This window comes from Scomber japonicus, chromosome 6 (assembly GCF_027409825.1).
Source record: "Scomber japonicus isolate fScoJap1 chromosome 6, fScoJap1.pri, whole genome shotgun sequence".
NCBI lineage: Eukaryota > Metazoa > Chordata > Actinopteri > Scombriformes > Scombridae > Scomber > Scomber japonicus.
The window spans coordinates 34,571,651-34,587,135 of NC_070583.1; the positions used below are offsets into that span (position 1 = coordinate 34,571,651).

General features: G+C 37.2%; 1 protein-coding gene across 1 annotated transcript in view; it reads left to right on the forward strand.

Moving 5' to 3' along the window:
- Positions 1-8,710, forward strand: part of LOC128361021 (transmembrane protein 87A-like) — a 15,014-nt gene extending 6,304 nt beyond the window's left edge. Inside the window, exons 6-14 of the mRNA XM_053321594.1 lie at positions 65-133; positions 910-1,018; positions 1,116-1,174; positions 3,389-3,492; positions 3,698-3,771; positions 4,246-4,307; positions 4,514-4,566; positions 4,653-4,683; positions 8,646-8,710. Coding sequence (XP_053177569.1) covers positions 65-133; positions 910-1,018; positions 1,116-1,174; positions 3,389-3,492; positions 3,698-3,771; positions 4,246-4,307; positions 4,514-4,566; positions 4,653-4,683; positions 8,646-8,687 — 603 coding nt within the window. The 3' untranslated portion in view covers positions 8,688-8,710. The remainder of the gene's footprint in view (positions 1-64; positions 134-909; positions 1,019-1,115; positions 1,175-3,388; positions 3,493-3,697; positions 3,772-4,245; positions 4,308-4,513; positions 4,567-4,652; positions 4,684-8,645) is intronic.
- The last annotated feature ends 6,775 nt before the right edge of the window (positions 8,711-15,485 follow it).

Genomic DNA, 15,485 nt, shown 5'->3' on the forward strand with positions numbered 1-15,485 from the left:
TTCTCATTTCACTTCCCACTCTCTTCCTCTTCCACTTCCTCTTCCTCTTTTATTTCTTTTCTAGGCTGAAGATGACGTAGTTCTCCTGGCTGCTATCCCTCTGGCTGTACTCGACTCTACCCTCTGCTGGTGGATATCCACTACTGCACCTCCCTCCTTCCCTCTTCCCCCCTTTTTAGTACAATGAAGTTGTAGTTGAAGTTGAAGTAGTTTCCTCTCTCTCCCCACTTTTTAATTTTTAATTTTTCCTGCTTTCGTTTGCCTGAATGTATCGTCATCATCCTACGATGGAGTATTAGAGCCATTACTAAGAGGGGGAAATAATAAATAAATAAATATAATTTTGGAAATTACGATTATAAAGTCGTAACCAGCGATAGCCTCGCAGTCGACCGCTACCAGACAGCTCCTCTTCCACAAAATAAGTAATTTCTTCCAAGTCCGTGTGGTTCTTTCTTCTAAACAGACTCAAGGTCCTGATACTGATAATAATTTGATGCTGATGAGCCAAAAGATTACATATTTCCTTATTTGTGAAACCGATACCAAAATATAACTTCACAAGATGCTCAACATTTTAACACGGAAGGAAGAGTTCTCATAAAATTACGACTTTATTCTCCTAATTTTATGACTTTATTCTCCTAATATTATGACTTTATTCTCGTAATTTCCAAAAAACCCCCCAAAAAAACCCTTTTCTTATTCTGGCCCTAACACTGCATTGTATCATCCAGCAGAAACCTTAGAAAACTAAAGGTTAATATCATGAACTGAACTTTTATTTTAACCTCAGTGATTATTAACTAGTTCTATATAAGGGATTGATCAGATTTAGCTTTTTATTGTTTAGTAATCAATCTTAAAGTGATCAGACTGTGATGTTCCTTAACTCGTGTGTGTGGTCACATCTTCGTGAGTCTGGCTCAGACGATGAAGCTGCTGAGGCTGAGGAGGAACGTGGTGAAGCTTTCCCTCTACAGACACTTCACCAACACGCTCATCTTCGCCGTCATAGGTACAAAAACACCAAAGCATCCAACTGTATTTAAAGTTTTTATTTATTATATATACATTGTCTTTACAGCTTGTGTGTGTTTTTATGTGTTTTCCAGCATCGGTCATCTTCATCATTTGGACCACAAAGACCTTCAGGATGTCTAAATGTGGATCTGTAAGTACATGACATTATTACATTGACTATGAATTAAGTAGGAATTGATAATTGTGGACTTTTGAATTGTTTTAATAGATTTATTCCTGTGTGTTTATTTGGTGTTATTGGCTAAACTAAACCTTAGACACACTTTAACTCCATCTCTTAAAAAAACAGAGAGAAAAAAAAGGTTTATCTGTCTAGGGATGCTCGATATTGGCTTTTCTGCTGATATCCGATATTCCGATATTGTCCGACTCTTAATTTCCGATACCGATATATTCAGGCTTTTTAAACCAGAACTATAACAACATAACATTTCTCCTATTGTGGAATTAACACATTATGCCTGATTTTATTGTGAAGCTCCACTGGATGCAAACATAAATGCAACATGGCTTTCCACATGTAAACACTGTCTGAGCAAAATAAGAGAACTACTTCAACTTAAGTTATGGAAAAAAGTGCCAATATGGCCTCAAACAACATTACAGCTAGGACAAGTTTGACTTCTTCACAAATGGTAGACAATATCAAAACAAGGAAGAAGCTTCAGTCCAGAGTAGTAAACTATAAACATTGTCTTCTTTTAGTCCAAGTTCAATGAATGAGCCTGACAACTGTAACTGGCTGTAACTTGGCAAATAATACAATCACACAGACATAACGTCATGCGCCAGGCGAGCTAGCTTGTTAGTCATGGTTAGCATAGCGACCCACAAGTCTAGTGTATTGTTGTCGTTGTTATACGTCATCAAGCACGCGCCCTGGTAAACGTCCCATGCTGCGTTCAGGCACGCTCGGAAATACTGAAGCCTACAGAACAAACATCGGTTATAAAAACCTGATAGCAATACTTCCCGATATTACATTTTTAAGTAAATATCGGCCGATAATATCCCAAATCTATCTAGTCAGTCGTTTCGGCTCAATAAGTTTAGGAGGAAACTTAGTTATAACCTTGTAGAACCTGATGATGTCATAAAAGCCCTCATAACTCACTACAAAAAAATCTAATGGAACCTGATGATGTCATAATAGCCCTCATAACTCAATACAAAAAAATGTAATAGAACCTGATGATGTCATAAAAACCCTCTTAACGCAATACAAAACATCTAATAGAACCTGATGATGTCATAATAGCCCTCATAACTCGATACAAAACATGTAATGGAACCTGATGATGTCATAATAGCCCTCATAACGCAATACAAACAATGTAATTTTTACATTATTGGGTTAAACCTTATTTTTGCAGAACCTAATAATGTAATTTCCCAATAATGTAATAAACATTATTACATTCATTTATTGAGATTTTTAATTATATTATCAGTTATTCTACGAGTCTTGATTGTGTTCAGTATTAAAGTTTTATTTATTTTTGGGGCCTGACTGACTTCACTCCTGTTTTTCTCCTCCATGTTTAACTATTAAAGAGCAACTCATAAAACTTGTTGGTTGTTTTCCACTATGATAAACTCCACAGGATTAAAAACCAGTCATTTTATAACATTATGGGGCTGATAGCATGTAGCATGTAGCTTCATCCCAATATTAGGTGGAAATTGGTGTTTTTTGGTTAAATAATGTCTCGTCCTTTAAGTCTCTGTTAGCTTTTTAGTTTTTAATGAGACGACAGTGTTCATCAAACTTTAACTTTAAGTGCTTCGAGTGCCAAAACTAATCCTTAAAAACATTCATCACGCTTTAGCTGCAGACGCAAGCATTAAAAAAACAATCTTTAGGAGACTTTGTGTTTCTCTCAAAGCTGATTTACTGCTTTAGGAGGCATAGTTGATGTAAGGGTCAATGTGGTTTGTGTGTCCATGTGGTTGAGTTTAAATTTAAAGGGTTAAAATGTGAAAATAAACGTATGAATAACTTGCACACATTCTTTTTTTGTGGACCCAGCATCAAATTTCTGCTTTTAATCCATTTAGAGAGAATATATTAGAGGATTATGGTAAAAATGTCTAAGTGGTGTAACCATAAAAACTTTGTACCAAATAATTCAACTAGCTTAAAAACAGTAAATAGTCAATAAAACACCATATCAACTAGTTTGGCATGATCTTACATTATAACTTTTATATTAAATAAAGATAATGGAATACTATTGTTAAAGTCACATTTCAGAGAATAACATCTTCTCTTCTCGTATGTGTTTTAAAGCCTTAAAAATGTGTTTCTTATTAAATGAAAACCGTCCCCTCTCTCTCTCTGCAGGACTGGAGGGAGATCTGGATCGATGACGCTTTCTGGCGCTTCCTGTTCTCCATCATCCTATTGGTCATCATGTTCCTATGGCGACCATCGGCCAATAACCAGAGGTAGAGGAGAGAGAGTCTGAGGAGCTGCTGATAGTTTGACTTTCTTTGTTTGTGAATGGTGAAGTTAAACCTCTCTCTCTCTCTCTCTCTCTCTCTCTCTCTCTCTCTCTCTCTCTCTCTCTCTCTCTCTCTCTCTCTCTCTCTCTCTCTCTCTCTCTCTCTCTCTCTCTCTCTCCCTCCCTCCCTCTTCCTCTCCCTCCAACAGGTACGCCTTCAGCCCTCTGATAGATGAAGAGAGCGAGGAAGAGGAGAAGGAACCCATGATGAACGAAGCTTTCGGTCTGAAATTACTCTTCTTTTCCTCTCCTCCACCTCCTCCCTCCATCATTTCTTACCATCTATGTAAACTGTAGCTTGACTAAAAAGCTCAAACTTCCCTGTTGAGACATGTTTTACTATTTAAGTTTCTGTTTCCAAGGTCAAAACTAACTAACTCCCCTTAATTTAATAGTTTTTACAGTGACAGCACGGTTTAATGAATGACATAAATGTGCTCTTATGTGTAAAAACAAACAAAAAAGCAACAAAATCATTAGTTCAAAGTGTCATTTATGTTAAATTTGCATTTCCTGTTAGGAAAACTGAGCATTTATTAGATTATTTTTAATCTTATAACCACTGAACACATGTGAGGAGCTTTTATTGGAATTTGCGTCACACATAAAGTCCTAAATGTTAGTTCAGTACATCCCTCTTTCTCCCTCCCTCCCTCCTTCCATCCATCCTTATCGTTTCATCCATTTGTCTCTCCAGAGGGGATGAAGATGAGGGGAATGAAGAACGAGACCAACGGAACGGCCAAAGCCAACAAAGTGGTGAGTGACAAAGTTCAAACCATCCTCACATCCTTTTTTATCTTCCTTTTCTTATTCTATAAAATAATATAACTACTTGTTTATATGTCAGTTTATTTGAATTACACACCAGATAAATGAACTTTTGCCTTATTTTAGTCTCTTAATAATCCATTTAAAGAGAAAACACGTCACATTAACTCTGTTTTATTGTTGGTTTTTTGCAGGATGAGGATCTGAAATGGGTAGAAGAGAACATCCCAACATCTATGGCAGACGTGTAAGTTATCAATCACTTCTCACCATGAAAACAGCTGATTATTACAGATTTGATGCTGGAAACCTCTTTTTTTCCTCTCCTCACAGTGCTCTGCCACCTCTGCTGGACTCTGATGAGGTGAGTCCTACTTTCCTCAGAACTGCACACAGATAATAAGACTAAATAGTATTGATTAATATTATTACATTATTGGTTTATTTCAGGGTCAAATGATCATATATAACAACCAAAATCAGACAAATAGAAAGCATCAGTTGTTAATCTGATATTAAAGACTGCTGATATAGATGTGGAGAGGTTTCTATTTAGATGAAATGAATTCTCCGTGAAACACGTCAAACCAGCGTGTAGAAACAATTTCACTTCATTCCTCACATGTGCTCAGGAATGTCAACTTCCTCTGCTCTGAGAGGACCAAACTAGACTCAGTTTATATTTCAGAGGAGGAAAGATGAAGCTAAAGTATTAAATGGATTCAGAAAGCATTTTAAATCATTAGAGATGGGTCAGGAGTTAGTTACATATATATAAACATGAGAGAAGAGAAGATAAATAAGGAGAGTTTGATCTATAGAGCATAAAAAAACATAAATAAGATTTGGCAAGATGAACAGTTCCTCCCTTCCCTCCTTCCTTCTGTCCTTCTTTCTTTCCCTCCTTTCTTCCTTCTTTCTTTCCTTCCTCCCTTCCCTCCTTCCTTCTGTCCTTCTTTCCTTCCCTCCTTTCTTCCTTCCTTCCTTTTTTCCTTTCCTTCCTTCCTTCCTCTGTCCTTCTTTCCTGCCTTCCTCCCTCCTTTCCTTCCTTCTTCCTCCCTTCCTAACTTCCTTCCTTGACTCGAGGACAACAGGAGGGTTAAATAATGTAAATGTTTCCTGATCTCCATGATTCTCCAGATGAAATGTAATATAATATTCATAAGCATGTTTTAATCAGTGTGTAATCACCTGAAAATAAGAATAAGAACTGTGAATGAGTCCTTTTCATATCTATGTACACATGTTGCATCATCATATTTCTACAGTAGCCCCGAAGGGACAAACCAAACGGCGGCTCTAGAGAGGATCTTTATTTAGATAAGCTATCAGATAATCTATCCATCTCACACACACACACACACACACACACACACACACACACACACACACACACACACACACACACCTGTGACTCACCGAAGCAGAAACACGTTAATCATATTTGTAGTTCTCCTAACGGCCAGCGGGGGGCGACAGACACTTAGCAAAAGAAAAGAAAAGCAGCTGTTGCCACGGTTACATCACACTGTTGTTTATCCTCTTCTCTGCTGTTGTCATGGCGAGCGGCAACGACGACCTGGTGTGTGTGTGTGTGTGTGTGTGTGTGTGTGTGTGTGTGTGTGTGTGATGCTTTAAAAATGATAATTTCTCTAAAGTTAAACATAAATCCTTTTAGAAACCGGTCACATAATAATCTATCAGACATCACAAGCTTAATATCACTCTATCTGTTTATTCCCTCTGTTCTTTTTACATTTTCCCAAATTATTTACCCTCTCTTTTTATCTCTGAGCCGAACCTTTCAATCAACAAAGTGCTTCTTATGTAAAAAATCAATTCCTTATGTAAGCTGCTGAGAGATTTTAAAACCAATAGAAAATATGAAGTATTACATTTGCTTCCTGTGTAGGAGGAGGAGGAGGAGGAGGAGGAGGAGGAAGGAAGGAAGTAGGACACAGGAAGGGAAATGATCCACTACTAACTTAATTAACTGTTTAGATGATTGATTCTTTGTTTTAAGTTATTTTATAAGAAAAATAGTCTAAATTATCTAAATCCTCCTGTTGTCCTCGAAGGAGGATGGAAGGGAGGAAGGAATGGAGGAAAGATGGAAGGAAGGAAGAGGTAAAGAAAGAAAGAAAGAAAGAAAGATGGAAGGGAGGAAAGGAAAGGAAAATAGGGAGGAAAAAAGAAAATAAAAGAGGAAGGAAGGGAGGAAGGAAGAAAAGGAAGGAAGGAAGAAAGGAAAGGAGGGGAGGAGGGAGGGAAAAAAGAAAAGAGGAAGGAAGGAAAGATGGAAGGGAGGATGGAAGGAATGAATGATAGAAGGGAGGAAGAAAAGAAAAGATGAAGGAAGAAAAGGGAGGGAAGGAAGGAGGGAGGAAGGAAGGAAAGGAGGGGAGGAGGGAGGGTAAAAAGAAAAGAGGAAGGAAGGGAGGAAGGATGGAAGGAATGATAGAAGGGAGGAAGGAAGGACGGAGGAAAGACGGTAGGAGGGAGGGAGAAAAGAAAAGAGGAAGGAAGGAAAGAAGGTAGGGAGGAAGGAAAGGAGGGAGGAAAGAAGGAACGAGGGAGGGAGAATACAAAACTGAATATTTTGTTGTTGACTGTTGTTCAGGAACTAAACTAGATATTTAAAGTCACACCTGAGTCTTTAGGAAACAATAATCAACATTTATCACCAAATAATCATCATAAATGCAACATATGATCATCAGTGGCAGCTCTGGATTCATTTATCTCCACTTTAAACATCACATTACAACAAAATCAATCAATAAATCAAATTATTAGCAACATAATAATTAATCAGTTGCATTATTATATCCTTTATTTCTCTTAATAGTCCTTTAAGTCATATTAACCTTTAAAAAACAGTGATTCACTTTATTTTTCACCATTTTCTGACCAAATAAATCAATGAAATATGAAAATAATCTAAGTTTTAATGTTAATAATAATCATGAAGCAGCTTTACACCTCAATGGTTCAGTGTAATGAGTCTGGTTCAGACATTAAGAGGAAATAATTGCCTTAACTAGTCTTTGAGTCCTTACGGGAGATGATGTAATGTGTTTTAAATTAAGGACAATCTTCATCCTAACCTGCTTATTATCCTCCATCACCACTAATGATGTCATTCATCAGTATTTAAAAAAGGGAAATAGCTTCTTTACACTCAGAAGCTAAAAGGAATAAAGAAATCCTCCTCGCTGTACATTCTCTGTCTCTGTCAGAAGTTTTTGAGCTCGATTTGTCCAACAAAGGCTTCTGAAGTCTTGTACTGCTACTTTAGTTGAACTATAAAGAGATTTAAAGGACAATTTCACACAATTTTCAGCAGCTCAAATGAACATTAAAGCTGTTTTTTCTTGTTTTAATTCATTGTTAAGTCTATAAAATGTCAGAAAAGCTTCAGATTGCTTGTTCTTGTATTATATTAACCATTCAAAAAATATATAATATTGATGCTACAATGATATAAAACAGAGGAAAAGAGCAAATTCTTGTATTTTAAGGAACTAATTACAGCGACTAATAACTCTTAGTGTCATTTTATGAGCATGTAAGTATTGTTAAGATACATTTAAGTGACTGAACACATAAGTCTCTAGTTAAATAGAGTAATTATTATCTAACATAGTCTCATTCTGATTGTTTTAAAGACAAGAAATGAAGAGAAATAAAAGATTTCTCATGACATTGTAGAAGTGTAGCTAGTTTTTCCTCCTCTGAGCAAAGTTGGATGAGAGATGAGGAAGGACAGAAGGAGAGATGAGGAAGGACAGAAGGAGAGATGAGGAAGGATAGATGGAGAGATGAGGAAGGATAGATGGAGAGATGAGGAAGGATAGATGAGGAAGGATAGAAGGAGAGATGAGGAAGGATAGAAGGAGAGATGAGGAAGGATAGAAAGATAGAAGGAGAGCTGAGGAAGGATAGAAGGAGAGATGAGGAAGGATAGAAGGATAGAAGGAGAGATGAGGAAGGATAGAAGGAGAGATGAGGAAGGATAGATGAGGAAGGATAGAAGGAGAGATGAGGGAGGAGAGATGAGGAAGGATAGATGGAGATATGAGGAAGGAGAGAAGGATAGAAGGAGAGATGAGGAAGGATAGAAGGAGAGATGAGGAAGGATAGAAGGAGAGATGAGGAAGGATAGAAGGATAGAAGGAGAGATGAGGAAGGATAGAAGGAGAGATGAGGAAGGATAGAAGGATAGATGAGGAAGGATAGAAGGAGAGATGAGGAAGGATAGAAGGAGAATTGAGGAAGGAGAGAAGGATAGAAGGAGATAAACTTAACTGTGTTTTTCTGTTGCAGGAAATCATGACGACCAAGTTTGAGATGTCCAAGATGGAGTGATGAAAAAGAAAAAGGAAAAAAAACAAGGAGTCTGGTTAAAAAAAAACAAACCCAACAACACCAACGAGACGAATGAAGAAATAAAACGGGACATATTGTGGTGATAACGAGGTGAAGTGAAATTTTAAAAAATGCACATGAGGTGGGGGGGGAGAGGAAAAGAGGGAAAGAGAGAAAGAAAGAAAGAGAAAGAAAGAGAGAAGTGTCAGTTTGTGATTGAATCCCTGACTTTATGAGCTTTGTAAGCCTTGACTGTACATAACCCTGGGAGAGAAATCCATCACACGGCACACAGAAGCTTTTTATTTTTCCTTTTTATTGCCTGTTTGTATTTAAATGATATAAATATTATATACAGTATATTTTGACAGATTTGATGTTAATGAGCTTCTGTGCTACACAAAGCGGCTCGTTTGCCTTTTCACTGTTTACATGCGGAAAATGTGACTTTTTTTTTTTTTTTTCTTTTTCGGATCTTGTCTCCTCAAATATTTCGTGTTTTTTTTTTTTTTTTTTTTTTTCACGGTTGCCATGACAGCAACTCCCACCGTCTACCGTCTCTGCTGTTGCTGCTCTGTTTTTTTTTTTTTGTGGGGGGGGGGGGGGGGTGGTTTGTGTGTGGGTTTTTTTTCGGATTTAGTCTCGTCAAATATTTCGTGTTTTTTTTTTTTTTTTTTCCATGGTTGCCATGACAGCAACTCCCACCGTCTACCGTCTCTACTCTGTTTTTTTTTGTTATTTTTTCGTGTGTGGGTTTTTTCGGATCTTGTCTCGTCAAATTTTTTTTCTTTTTTTTTTTTTTCACGGTTGCCATGACAGCAACTCCCACCGTCTACCGTCTCTGCTGTTGCTACTCTGTTGTTTTTTTTGTTATTTTTTTGTGTGTGGGTTTTTGCCGTTGCTACTGTTTTTTTCCGGATCTTGTCTCGTCAAATATTTCATGTTTTTTCTTCTTTTTTTTTTTTTCTTCACGGTTGCCATGACAGCAACTCCCATCGTCTCTGCTGTTGCTACTCTGTTGCTTTTAAGCATATTGTGATTTTTTTTTTTGTAGTTTTTTCGGATCTTGTCTCGTCAAATATATATATTTTTTTTCACCGTTGCCATGACAGCAACTCCCACCGTCTCTGCTGTTGCTACTCTGTTGTTTTGGGGGGGTTTTTTGTGTGTGTGCTTTTTTTCGGATCTCGTCTCGTCAAATATTTCGTGTTTTTTTTTTTTTTTTTTTTTTCTTCACGGTTGCCATGACAGCAACTCCCATCGTCTACCGTCTCTGCTGTTGCTACTCTGTTGTTTTTAAGTATATTGTGTTTTTTTTTTTTTGTGTGTGTGTTTTTTTTTCGGATCTTGTCTCGTCAAATTTTTTTTTCACAGTTGCCATGACAGCAACTTCCACCGTCTCTGCTGTTGCTACTCTGTTGTTTTTAAGTATTTTTTTTTCATAGATTGTTGCGTGAGTTTCATTTTGGATCCTTTTCGAAAACTGTAAAGAGGAAAAACCAAAGTTGTGAATTATAAATCAAAAAGTTAAAAAAACAAAAAAACAAACACTGAGATGTGAATGAGAATACATTTTTCTCTTAATTTGTCTTTTTTTTTTTTTTTTTTGGAGGTTTGTCGTAAGTTTTCAGCTGCTTCCGACCCCAATTTGAACCATTAAATTAAATTAAATTATATTATAATAAATCTATTGGTGTCACTTTAAAGGTACTTTTATTGGTACTGGTATCATCATTTAATAAACGTTACCAAGCTCTACTTTTAGTTTTACTTTGTTTTGGTGCCTGCGTTTAAAGATTTTGCAGTTTAAGGATGCAAGGATGAGTTAAAATGTGGAATATATTTAATTCTGATAGATTTACTGGAGTAGAAACAGAGTGGAGGTTTCTGGCAAAGCTTCAACTGCTTCTAAAGAGGAAGGAGACGAGGGGAAAAACTCCAAAACAGTCAAAGCTTTCTGAGATTGATTGGTGTGAAACTGTTTGGCTTGTTAGTTATTATTTGACATTCAGTGATGTTTTTTTGGATTAGGATCATATTACAGTCAGCTGCAGCCTTTAAGTACAGTTTAAAGAACAAGCAAGGCGACGGAAATGACCGATAGTCGATATATGACAGATATATTTTTTTAAACAGAAACCAAGCTGAACAAACCCACAGTGTGTGTTTCCATCACATATTTTCATGTCACCTTCACACATAGAAACAAAACTTACTTCACTCCTTTGTCTTTAAATATGCTCGATCACACGGAAACACTGATGCAGATATGAGATAAATAAGAGTATGTTAAAATAAGAGTCTTAAAAGCAGCATCAGGTTTGTTAAAATGTACATTTTAGTATTTTTGTTGGTTTTACATAATTTGAAATGACATTTGCACCATTTTTAACCAAAAGTAAGACTGAATGCTCCTGAAAATGTCAAATGGTGTAACCACAAAAGAATGATAAATATTCAATATTTTATCCACCTAGAAAGAAAGAAAGAAAGAAAGCAGTCTGATCTCCATGGTTACCAGATTAAATGTAATATTTAGAACAATTGTATTCCATTAGCTTGATTTAATATAAAAGTTATAATGTAAGATCATGCCAAACTAGTTGATATGGTGTTAGGTAGGAAGGAAGGAAGGAAGGAAGGAAGGATGTAAGATCATGCCAAACTAGTTGATATGGTGTTTTATTGACTATTTACTGTTTTTAAGCAACGTTCAATTATTTGGTCCAAAGTTTTTATGGTTACACCACTTAGACATTTTTACCATAATCCTCTAATATATTCTCTCTAAATGGATTAAAAGCAGAAATTTGATGCTGGGTCCACAAAAAATGATGTGTGAAGTTATTCATACGTTTATTTTCACGTTTTAACCCTTTAAATTTAAACTAAACCACATGGACACTCAATAAAAACAATATTGACCCACATAAATTACTCCTGTCTGTGGTCTCATATGTGCTATTTTGCACTTGACAGCACCCATAATTGCTCTGAGTGGCCTGTAGAGTGAGCAGCCAGCTTTATCTCTGTGTGTGTGTGTGTGTGTGTGTGTGTGTGTGTGTGTGAGAACATATAGACTGTCTTGTGTGTGTGTGTGTGTGTGTGTGTGTGTGTGTGTGTTCCAGCCCGTTAAGTGCTGACAGTAACTTGTCTGAATGGACTAAACGCTCTATACATCATCCTGTTTAGCTGCAGGGAAAAAGTCCACTCTCTCCTTCTCTCTGCTGTCTGCTCGCTGTTATCTGCTACATCAGATAAAAACATTCAGGGGGAAGTTTTTTTTCAGCTGTTTTCGATGAAGGTTTTAGGCCCGAAATCACATAAATCACGATAAAAACCCATCTGCCCTCCTTTCTAAAATATTAAATTCCTCCAGATACTGCTTCTGTATTTGTATTTTTATACATCTCAGTTTTAGATAAGACGTGTTTGACAGTCTTGTAGAATATGCTAGAGGATCAGGAACGGATCGGGTTGTTGAAGAAGAGAGCCGATAATGATCTATTACACTAAGACCTTGAGCGGTCTTGATCCCAATCTCGTGGATCAGCTCAGTACACCTGTAGTTAAAAAAAGAAAAAAAGAAAAAAGAAAAGAAAAAGTTGTTTAATTAATTAATACGCTGTCCCTATTTCCCATGTGGTATTATTCTCCGTACCTCGGTGCGTTGGATTTAAAATAAGATGCCAGGGTTAAAGTGCTGACTCTCAGGTTTCTATTTAAAGGTGATTAAATCTGCATCAGATTAACCGTGTGTCCCATTTTGATGTGTGAAGAGGTCCAACTAGTCGATATAAATACATAAAAAAAGATGTTTTTCGTGCCAGTGAAGGCAGTTTAACGCTCCAACTCACTCTCATTACAAAAAGCCTCAACTTCTCTCTAATAATAATGAGTCATTTTAGCCCCAATCTCTAAATTCAGGTCCTCTAATAAGTGTTGTCGTATTCATTTAGGAAATTATTGCTCCATTAATAAGATATTTGCAGACTTATAGTAGGCGTTGATTGACAGTTGGCTCATTTGCTGCTCCAGGACTCACACTGAGTTGGACTGTTGTCGCAATATTTCTCTAAATTTAATGTTATTTGATTATGATACCTTCCCTGTTAGCTAAATTAGCTAGCTTTAGCCCAAATGTGTGTTCCCAGTGAGCTAGCATTAGCTTGCGTCCAAGATAGAGGGATGCGTTTCTAGAATGTGAAAGGTAACACCCGACACTCCTTGTTTTGAAGCTATAACTAAGAGTTTATAAAGTTTAATCTTATTTGATTATGATACCTACCCTATTAGTATACTTTAGCTAAAGTAGCTAACGTTAGCCCAAGTGTGCAACACCCCACACTCCTTATTTGGAAGCTCCTGACTCCAAATAAAAAAGATGGTGCACCTCTCAGCTTCAAAGCAGCTCCAATATTAACCAACAGATGGCGCCACACCTTACTACATCCATCTTTACATCTATAAATCTTTGTAGTCAGTGATTGTCTGAAGTGACGATGACGCTAATAGCTCTCTCAGACTACAGATGTGTTCAGTTCCTGCTGGTTTCTGAAGCTTTTTGCCGATATATAATCTTCTGTACATCTATAAACTAACTGTACATACACTGGGAAAGACTGTTCTGAGTCATTATTGTCACTGATGCTGCTGGAAGTCTTTGCCGTTGTCTCTCCAGCTGTGCTAACGTGCAGATATTATCCAAAAAAACAGACATGCATTGGTTCTATCATACTGTCTGCATGTAAAGTGCTTGTGGTCGATGTTGGACTCAATGCAAACCTTTAGATACATTATCAGATGATGAAATTACTTCACATGGATCTTACTCGCCTCTTGTGATCCAACAGGCCGACAGTGTGTTATATATCTTGGTTAAATTCTCACTGAAAGGCCCCAAAATCCAAATAACACTCAATCTGGTCATTCTGGACGTGCAGAAGGGACTGTGTATTAAAAAAAAGTGCTGCAACTCCAAAAACTCCTCATCCAGTCCACTTGAGCAGCTTCACAATGTAAAAACTGAGAGTCAGCACTTTTTTTTTCAACCTCCATATAGTCACTGCTTCATTTTAAATCCAATGTGCAGGAGTACAGAGCCATAACATCTGAGAAATGTCTCTGTGTGATGTGTAAAAATCCAAGTAATGCAAGTGTCAGTCTTTGAGGATTAATTGTTTTTTTTATTATTATAATATTTAAAACTCATTACACCAAAATATCTGCCTCAGTGTTGAAAGCAGGGAACGGTATTTATTTATCTGGCGAGACATTTTTCTGATTTAGATGAAGAAGTTTAAAGAATTAAACATCTGTTCCCTCTAAATTGTTTATGTTCTACTCAGAAGACGTCGAGTAATTAATTTAAAAGCCTTTGTTTTTCCTTTTTTTTTCTTTGCTTTTCATCAGTTTGAAAGACTTAACAAGTATGGGATTTTTTTTGTTTTTTGTATCAGTGATTTGTTTGTTTGTCTCTTTCCGAGGTGAAAAAAAAATGTGTTCCAGTTTTGTCTTTCGTCACTTCACGACATCTGTTTGTTGTCGTCCTTAAAAAAAAGACTTTGATTGTGTGAAATAATGTGCTTGTTTGCTTTGTACGTTAATAAGAAGTTGATAATAAAAAACCTGGAAAAAATACATTATTATAATCATCTGTGTGTTTCTGCTCTGATGTCTTCTTGAATAGTAAATACAATAATGATGCATCTGCAACATTTACATCGCTCACTGTGGCATTTTGAATAGTCTGCAGCTATAAATCATACATTATATCACATGTTTATCCATAAATGTAATTACAGTGTGCTCAGTAAAGAAGGTAAAGTTGGTTCTGGTGTTGCAGGAACCTATAGAAGCTGTTGTCTTTTCTATTTTTCCCAATTTTTTTAAAACAGCATACACATTTTTGTATGTTCTGGTTGTACTATAATTAAGAGACTGAAGAAACGTAATGAAGTTTGTCCAAGTGGACTTACCATACCGGAAATCGGGCAGTGACAAGCCAACACAACAATGCTCCAGCCAATCAGAGACAGGGAGCGTTCATGCGCGTTCATGTCGTAATGACGCAGTCCGAGCGAGAAACGTCTGTTAGGACCGTTAGGACTGGTACAAACATAGTGGAGATGGAAGGAGAGGTGACCAAGAAACATCCAGAGAGGAGAAAGTTAGAAGAACATTTAATGTAAAAGTAGGACTTTGACCAGACAAGGATCCACGGACACATCAGTGTGGTTTTATAACAGCGGAGGGACCGGCTGAGACCCGGCGGAGGGATATACGGAGACGCGGTGGAGGAGGGGAGAGTGAAGGCGGACGCTGATCTGCCGGACAGGTGAGTAACATCAGCTCTGCTTCACATAAACTGTAACGTTACCTGCTGTCATTCAGCTCACTGTCTAGTTAGTCTGGATGTTGTGGTTGTGATGTTAGCTGTGAAGTAGCAGAGTTGTTACTACAGCTGTTTGACGCTCTGCACGTTAGCGTCGCAGCTAACGTTAGCAACCCGCTAACGTAACCAACAACGTAGCTGCTGTGTATTTGCTCGCTGTGTATCTGGTGTTTGTTCACTGCTTTCAAAGTGTTTACAGTCATGAAGACTTATAAACACAGGTTTGCTATCACAATAATCTCACATGAGATTGAGAAGCGGTCTGCTGTTAGCCTGGCTAGCCACCTGTACTATCAGAGAGGTTACGTCCGTTACCATGACAATGCGCGTCCATGTTGTTTTGGTTTTCAGTCACATATCAACAACTTTTCTCCTCGTTTTCCCCCGCATTGTTTACTATACCT